At 46.1% G+C, this 8,468-nt stretch overlaps 1 protein-coding gene across 1 annotated transcript; it reads right to left on the reverse strand.

Annotated features, from left to right (window-relative positions):
• Positions 1-4,674: 4,674 nt before the first annotated feature.
• On the reverse strand, positions 4,675-5,081 carry EVA1A (eva-1 homolog A (C. elegans); the record flags this gene model as incomplete). Its single annotated transcript, XM_010283169.1, has 1 exon — positions 4,675-5,081. A coding segment is annotated over one exon (407 nt), but the record flags the coding sequence as incomplete, so codon positions are not given.
• Between the last annotated feature and the right edge of the window lie 3,387 nt (positions 5,082-8,468).

An 8,468-nucleotide genomic window follows, 5' to 3' on the forward strand; every position in this document is an offset into this window, starting at 1 on the left:
TTGTGTGGTGTAGTTGCCAAGCCATTCTCCATGATATTTGAAAAGTCCTGGCAGTCAGGTGAAGTCCCTACAGACTGGAAAAAGGGAAAAGTTGCACCCATTTTCAAAAAGGGTGGCAAGGAGGACCCTGGGAACCACTGACCCATCAGCCTCACCTCTGTGCCTGGGAAGATCATGGAGCAGATCCTCCTAGAAACTGTGCTAAGGCACGTGGAGGACAGGGATTAAATTTGTGACAGCCAGCATGGCTGGGTAAGTCCTATTTTGCCAACCTAGTGGCCTTCTATGATGGAGTGACTACAACAGTGGACAAGGGAAGAGCTACCAACGTTGTCTATCTGGACTTCTGTAAGGCCTCTGACATGGTCCCCCACAACATCCTTCTCTCAATTGGAGAGAGATAGATTTGATGGGTGGACTGTTGGGCGGATGAGGAATGGGTTGGATGGTCACATCCAGACGGTTAATGGCTTAATGTCCAGATGGAGGTTGGTGATGAGCAGTGTCCCTAAGGGGTCTGTATTGGGAACAGCACTCTTTAATATCTTCATCAGTGACATAGTGGGATTGAGTGCACCTTCAGCAAGTTTGCAGATGACACCAAGCAGAGCGGTGCAGTTGACATGCCTGAGGGACGGAATGCCATGCAGAGGGACCTGGACAAGCTCAAGGAATAGGCCCATGTAAGGTTCAACAAGGCCAAGTGCAGGGTTCTGGTCAGTGCAACCCCCGATATCAGTACAGGCTGGGGGATGAAGGGATTGAGAGAAGCCCTACTGAGAAGCACTTGGGGGTCCTGGTGGATGAAAAGTTGGACATGAGCTGGCAATGTGCGCTCGTAGCCCAGAAGGCCAACCATGTCCTGGGCTGCATCCAAAGCAGCATGGCCAGCAGGTCGAGGGAGGGGATTCTGCCCCTCCGCTCTGGGGAGACCTCACCTGCAGTGCTGCATCCAGCTCTGGAGCCCTCAGCACAGGAAAGACATGGACCTGTTGGAGAGTGCCCAGAGGAGGCCACAAAAATGATCTGAGGGATGGAGCCCCTCTCCTGTGAGGACAGGCTGAGAGTTGGGGTTGTTCAGCCTGGAGAAGAGAAGGCTCCAGGGCGCCCTTATTGCAGCCTGCCAGTACTTCAAGGGGGCCTATAAGAGAGATAGGGACAGACTTCTGAGCAGGGCCTGTTGTAATAGGACAAGGGGTAATGGTTTTAAATTAAAAGAGCGCAGATTTAGACTAGATGTAAGGAAGAAATCTTCTATGATGAGGGTGGTGAAACCCTGGCACAGGTTGCCCAGAGGGGTGGTAGATGCCCCATCCCTGGAAACATTCCAGGTCAGGTTGGACAGGGCTCTGAGCAACCTGATCTAGTTGAAGATGTCCCTGCTCATTGCAGGGGGGTTGGGCTAGATGGCCTTCAAAGGTCCTTTCCAACCCAAACTATTCTATGATTCTATGATTCAACCTCCTACAAGAGGGATTCACATTAGTCTGGTAGAAAAGTATGTATTCTCTGCTCTCTGGCTCTACAAGTATTTAAATATTTTATATGACCTGGTGAGTACTACACAAAATATTGAAACCAGACAAGTCCAAAACTCTGTGTCTGTAAGATACTCTTTTGTGGGATGAGAAACGTGGATTTGACCCCCTCCCACAGTGAATCCAGCTCTTCTATACTCCAGGTGACTGGTTTTGCTCTGTTGGTTTATAATGTTAAAGGCAACTACCAACTCCTGCCACGCAAGTCTTGATTGTGTTTTTTTCCCCAGAAAAAGTATTTAGCACTTTTGGGACAAATCCAGAAATAGTTACAGAATGACTTAAAGTATTTTACTTACGGTAGCTCAAAGGATTGTATTTTTTCTTCTTCTTTAGTCAAAGCCTTTTTAGAAATGCATGGCCCTGAGACAAAAGGAGCTAGAAGGTACGTAAAAGTATCACATGTGTTGTGAAGAAGGTGAGTCTACTTTTGTTACATCTTGTTACCTAGGGCAAGGCTTAGCTGGGCTTGTCCGCTCAACTCTGAAAAGCGACGTGCGCAATCTGCTCCTTTGTCTTGCAAGCTTCAGCTGGAAGATTTACAGCAGCACTAGCAATGCTAAGGGAGGATTGTTCATGCATTTGTAACTGGGGTTCAGTTGTGATTTACATTTGAAGCAGATATTTTAATCCCTCAGTTGCATATGAAGTACACTCAGACTTACCGCACTTGCTCTTTCCTCTGGTCAAAAAAATTCATTTGGGAAAATCATATACATAAATCCATTCATTTATAGCATTTTTATAATCAGTTTTGCAATCTATCTCCCAGGACACAGGACTCAAAGTACGAAAATTTGCTGTCCCTTAATCACCAAGGTTGAGGGACTGTATCTTGTTAAAGGAAAAAACACATGGCCAACAAAACTGATCTTGCTGACCTCATCCTGATGTTTTGCTCCTCGACACCCTCAGCAGAGCGCATTCAACATTCCAGTTAAAGCACAGCATCTGGCAACGCAGACAGGGTTCAGGACCTGCCTCTGCTTTATTTCTATATATCAGCTGCAAAATTACATCCCAGGTCAATACTGAGCCTCTCCATTTGAATCTTCATGGGGCCGGGAACAGGAAACACTCTGCAATACTTGTATTGCCTTCCCAGATGAAGCCGCCTCCCAGTGACTGGACTCATCTCTCATGTTACCAGCACCAACAGTTCCAGTTGCTCAACTTTGCTCTCACCGTGCAAGATCCAGGATAAGTAGTTGTGGGCATTTCAAACACAGCTTTCCTCATCCAGATAAGAAGTCCCACAGTGACTCCAAAGAGTGCCAAGAGGGCCCTTGGTGTCAGGGGGCTGTCCCACCATGCAGCTGTTTGGCATAGCACATAGACCCTTGCAGCCCCACTCTAACATCCCCAGTCATCCTGCGGGCAGGTCCACCCATCTTCATCTCTCCTTAAGGCTAGGGGAAAGCTCTGGGCATTCAGAGCTTTTGGTTGTTTTTTGCTTTGCTGTCATGTTGTGAACTCTTAAGACATAGGCATGCCTAAGTGACTGAGGAGCACATCCCAAAGCCAAGAAGGCTAAAGCAGTGTTGTGCAGACTTGAAAAATACCAAGTTTTATGACTGAATTGATGTGAACTGGTGCTTAGGAGTGACTACCAAGCATGTAGATAGTAAGTAGAGTGGTGATATCCCATTGAACGCTTCATGGGACAACTGAATATATTTCTAAAATATATTTCACCTTTTTTTCTTTTTTTTTTTTTCTTGTTGTTGTTCATTTAACATTTGCTTCTGGCTCAGGTATGATTTGGGTCTGGGGAACAGACTCAAAAGCATCATGAAATCACCGGGACTCTTTTCCTTGGTGTGCACAGGCTTTGGGATGGCCCCTTGAGAACCAACACATTGCTCAGCTGCTCCTGCCCATGTGCACCACAGAAGTAGACTCATGGGCTGCAGCCAAAGGAAGAAGTGCCTTTAGGTTCCTGCATGCAGAACATATCAGCCTTGATTGCCTGCAGAGGTGTGCCACTCTTCAAAAGCAACTCCCTCAAGCAACACCTATGCCAAAAGTGAGGAGGCAAATTCAAATGTATTGAAGCAAACCAGAGTTTATTTGGCATTTATTACCCATTGTGTTGTCATATGTGGCTTCTTCTGTCTCCATTTTCCTCTGGTAAACATAGATTTTTTTTATTTATTTTTTTAATAAAATATATAAAACATTGTGCATTGCTATCCATAGGAAAACTGTAGTTTAACAACAAAAAAAAAAAAGAATAAGGCACATTCCTGTGCAGCATCTTCAAATATATATATATTTAAAACAAAACAAAAAGAAAACCCTTTTCAACCTCTTTGAGGTTGTTAACTTCTCACCAGTCACTGACACATCTCTTATATTACCATAATTTCACTGTTGAAAGTGGATTGGGTTGCATTTGACAGGGGCCAGCAGGGAGAACAGACTAAAAAAAAAAATAGGATTTTATCCCTGAGGTGTCAGTAAAAAAAAATAAATGTTCCCATTGAAAAGGAAGATGAAAAGACAGCCATAAATAACTGAATACACTATGGCAAACATCCAAGCACCGAGATGATTTCACGATGGAAGAATCCCCATCCCCCCTTTTCCCCCAGTTCTTAACAAGTCATATTTGCCGTTGGGTTTTAATTAGGTTAATCTCATGGCTTCTGAAGTCACAAGACAATTGGTCAGGATGCACCCCCCTTCCCTTCCCAAATCATCTTTCCAGCTTTGTTGTTTTGTTCACAATTTTCCCCCAGTCCTCAGGAAAGGGAAACCAAAAAACCCTAAAAGAACACCAAAACCTGGCCGACTTCTCTCCCCAGCCAAGAGAGGAGCACCCATACCACAGCATGCCAAACTCCATGTCCCACTCGGGAGGACTGTAATTGTCACCTTCCTGCCTGCTACTAAGACATTAAGTTGGCAGCCACCTCTGTTGTAACTGTAAAGTGTCCATGAAGAAGGGCAATAGCAATATCTCAGGGAGAAGGAGACTGGGAAAGCTTTTGTTGCTGTCCATCCACACTGGTCCAGGTAGCACGCCTGAAAGGAAAAGGGGAGACACACACGTAAATATTCCTTCCCTCCCTCTCCTCTATCACGTGTGGAGGTGACCCAGGGTGCAGGGCAGGACGGTTGGACTCCCTGTCACTTAGTAGTAACGGTTAAGGCTCCTGGTCCCTGGGATGTCCGGCTGGCCGTTCATCCAGATCTCCCGGATGATGCGCTCCCGCTCCTCCAGCCGCTGAGCTCGCTCCAGCTCCTCAGCTGAAGTGAAGACGTTCATGTTCAAAGTCCTCTCGAACCTGCGGTGCCTGCGGGCAGACAGGTCCGAAGTGGTGTCTGAATCGTCATCGCTGTCACTGCTGTCGCTGTCACTCTCCCGCTCCCGAGGAGGTTTTTTCACAGAGGAGCGTTTGCAGTCAGTTCGGCAGGACACCCTTAGCACCAGGGCCAGCAAGGTCAAGACGAGTCCGATGCACACACCAGAGACAAAATACAGAGCAGCCCGCTCGGGGTTTTCTGAAAGGGAAAAGAAAACAATTGTCAAGAACAACCCTTAAAAGAACAACACGGCTCCTCTGTGCACATATCACACACGGTCTCTGGAGGGGCAGAGTCTCTAATGGTTGCTTTTACTTCCATGCCCTCCTTTGCCTCCCCCCACCAGGGAAATCAGTAAGGGGAATTTAAACAGAATCACAGAAAGAATCACAGAAACACTAGGTTGGAAAGGACCTTCAAGATCATCAAGTCCAACCATTAATCCAGCGCCACCATGTCCCCTAGACCATGTCCTGAAGCGCCACATCCACACGTTTCTTGAACACTTCCAGAGATGGCGACTCCACCACCTCCCTGGGCAGCCTGTTCCAATGCCTGACCACCCTCTCAGTGAAGAAATTTTTCCTAATATCCAATCTAAACCTCCCCTGGCGCAACTTGAGGCCATTTCCTCTTGTCCTATCACTAGTTACTTGGGAGAAGAGGCCAACACCCTCGTCGCCACAACCCCCTTTCAGGTAGTTGTAGAGAGCGATAAGGTCTCCTCTCAGCCTCCTCTTCTCCAGACTAAACCACTCCAGTTCCCTCAGCCACTCCTCATAAGACTTGTGCTCCAGCCCCCTCACCAGCTTCGTTGCCCTTCTCTGGACACGCTCCAGCACCTCAACATCCTTCTTGTAGTGAGGGGCCCAACACTGAACACAGTATTCAAGGTGCGGCCTCACCAGTGCCGAGTACAGGGGCACAATCACTTGTGATCCACCAAACGGTGGATTTGCTGCCAAGGCATTTGCCTGCATGCAGAATGTGGGTTCACTGTAGTCATGTCTTGGAGTTGTCTGGAAGGGGAAGGAGCAGCCCACAGAATTAAATGCTAATTCCAGTGGCTGCACGAGTGGGGTTGACACCAGGGTGCTACACACCCAGCAGCAGTTAAGTGCATCCCTCTGTCACATCCATTATCATCATACCAGGAATAAAGATGGTTTACAAAGCTCTCTGTGCTGTGGCCCAGCTGAAATGGGAAGCCTTGCAGCATGGAAAAATGCATATTATTTATTCATAGGTTTCATTTGCTTATCTAAGGCAAGTGCGCTGGCTTTCCTCCCAGACGACCAAAACGTATACCTGTGCTACACAAGCATAGCTGGAGTTAGTGCACTAGCAGGATGAATCCTGCATAGCCGCATTTCAGAGGTGATATAACAAGACTCCAAAGGGTCCACAATGCTTTTAAACTAGGTCATCATGTTTATTTACTACCTTTTTTTTTTTTTCCGTTCATGAGACTACTTAGAAGAGTAATTATGATAAATGTTGCTGCAATTCCCCTGGGCTGAATCATCTTGGCATATTCCAGGTTTATAGGTACACTGAATGGGTGAAGGTGAACCAAGCAGAAGTGTCAAGGCCAGCTTTACTTCACTGTGTCAGTTGGGAGTCTTGAGTTCAAGGATGGAGTCAGTTCCTCAGATGACTCTTATTCCCTTGAACTCAGTGATGGACCTGTAACAGTTCCCACCAGCTTAGAGCATGATATTCAGCCCCAGAAGATCTCTGTACCTAAAAGGGTCCATTCTACCTTCACTTCTCCCCACTGTGCTTTTAGAAACTGCTCCCTCCAGCTGATTTCCTTAAAGCAAAGTTTGCAGAAGATGAACGGAAAACCATTTGGAGATATTCAAAACTCAGCAGGACAAGACCCTGCTCTAACTTCAAAGCTGGCTCTAAATTTGAAGTTAGCCATGTTCTGAGTAGGGGGTTGGACCAAGTGACCCCTGGAGACCCCTTCCAGCCTAAATTATTCTCTAATCCTGTGGTCAGACCCCAAACACTGACATGTGCGTGGTTCAAGGCAATACATGGTTCAATGCCTGAAGATGCTCATGGAACAGTTACAGGGATGAAATGCCTTTGTGCTCTTCACTTCTCTCCTACCAAACTACTCTCAAAGGTGACTGACAAGCCAAGGTGGAGTAAGATGTCATGATAATCCGAAATTTGTCTAATAAAACATGAGACTGTTGCTAGAGTGGTTGGTGTGGATAGCATGGGAAAAAAAAAAAAACAGTCTGAAGAGAGACTCCAAAAAAAGAGAGAGGAGAGAATTGCAACAGATGCATTCAACAAGTCCAAAAAAACAAAAAGGAGAGAAATGCAGCAGTAGTTGGAAAGACAAGTGAGACCAAAGCCAGAAGTTTTAAGCTAAGATGCTCTGATGAAAGTGAGACAGCAAAAATCCAAAGATGAAGGAGAAGATATCAGAGCAGGCATGAAGGATGTGCCAGTGGCTCTTGTAGCAGTACAGCTGAGTGAAGTCCTGGTTCCAACGAAGTTAGTGGCAATTCTGAACTCAAGGGGCAGAACTTGAATTAAAACTGCAGCCCTGCTTGTGCAGTAGCATAGCTGCTGCCCATCTGCTACTCATGAACAGTAAAGAAGTGACATAATTCCAGAGATTTGAAAATCCCAGGAAAAGTAAAATCACCACCTGATATTGCTTTTGTTTCCATATGCAATATAACCCAGGACAGTAATTACAAAGCTCCCTTTCCAAGTAGGTTTAAGGAAGGTTCTGAGGACACCCAGAGTATGGGAAGAACAAATGAGCAGGACCGATCTGTTTGTCCTGGAAGATGCTTGGTCCAGTCTGCCTGCGCTCTGCCTGGCTGACAGGCTACCAGGCACACTTCCCTGAGCACCACATTCCTGCACACACATGGGCTTGATTTGGTTGCATTAGTTCCACTGCTCACTCTTTTAAAGCAACGCATAAAAAAACGTAGATTGGAGCCTCAGACACAGACACATGCAGTTTCTCTTCCCCTGTTTTTGTCCATGTCCTGCTTTTCCTTTCTCCTTCACACTCCTTTTTCCATGCTACTGTATCCAGCTCATGAGCAAACTACACCTTGATTGCTAGTTAAGCAACCATTTTTCATCCCCTGCTTGTGCTTGTATGTACAGCCCTTCATGCAGTACGATGGCTGTAATTGAATCTTTGGGCTCCAGTGGCATTTATGAGCTCCTACAGCTACTCTGTCAACATATGAGACACTGTCTGGACTTCCTCACTGAGCTGTAACCCTACGTTCAACTGCAGTCTTGGCATTTATCATACGTACAATTCACTTGCACAGCAACATCTCTTTTCTTTTCACAGCAGAAAGAGCAACTTAAGCTAAAAACCACAGGTTCTGCTTTTTCTCAATTGAAGTAGCCAAGTTAGCAATAGCCTAGATTTGAGGGTTTGACAGTTGAGTAGTGACTTTGAGAGCCTCCCCCATTGCATGTTCTACTTGCAAAGACTAAAACGGGGCATCCTCTTCAGCAAATGGATGCTCAGCATCTTCCAAAAAGTCAGATTGGTGGCTCACATTCATCATTCCAACACTGAAGCTCCTCAAAACTCTCATTATATTTTAAAAAAACTCTGTAAAA

This window comes from Phaethon lepturus, unplaced genomic scaffold (genome assembly GCF_000687285.1).
Source record: "Phaethon lepturus isolate BGI_N335 unplaced genomic scaffold, ASM68728v1 scaffold3573, whole genome shotgun sequence".
Lineage (NCBI taxonomy): Eukaryota > Metazoa > Chordata > Aves > Phaethontiformes > Phaethontidae > Phaethon > Phaethon lepturus.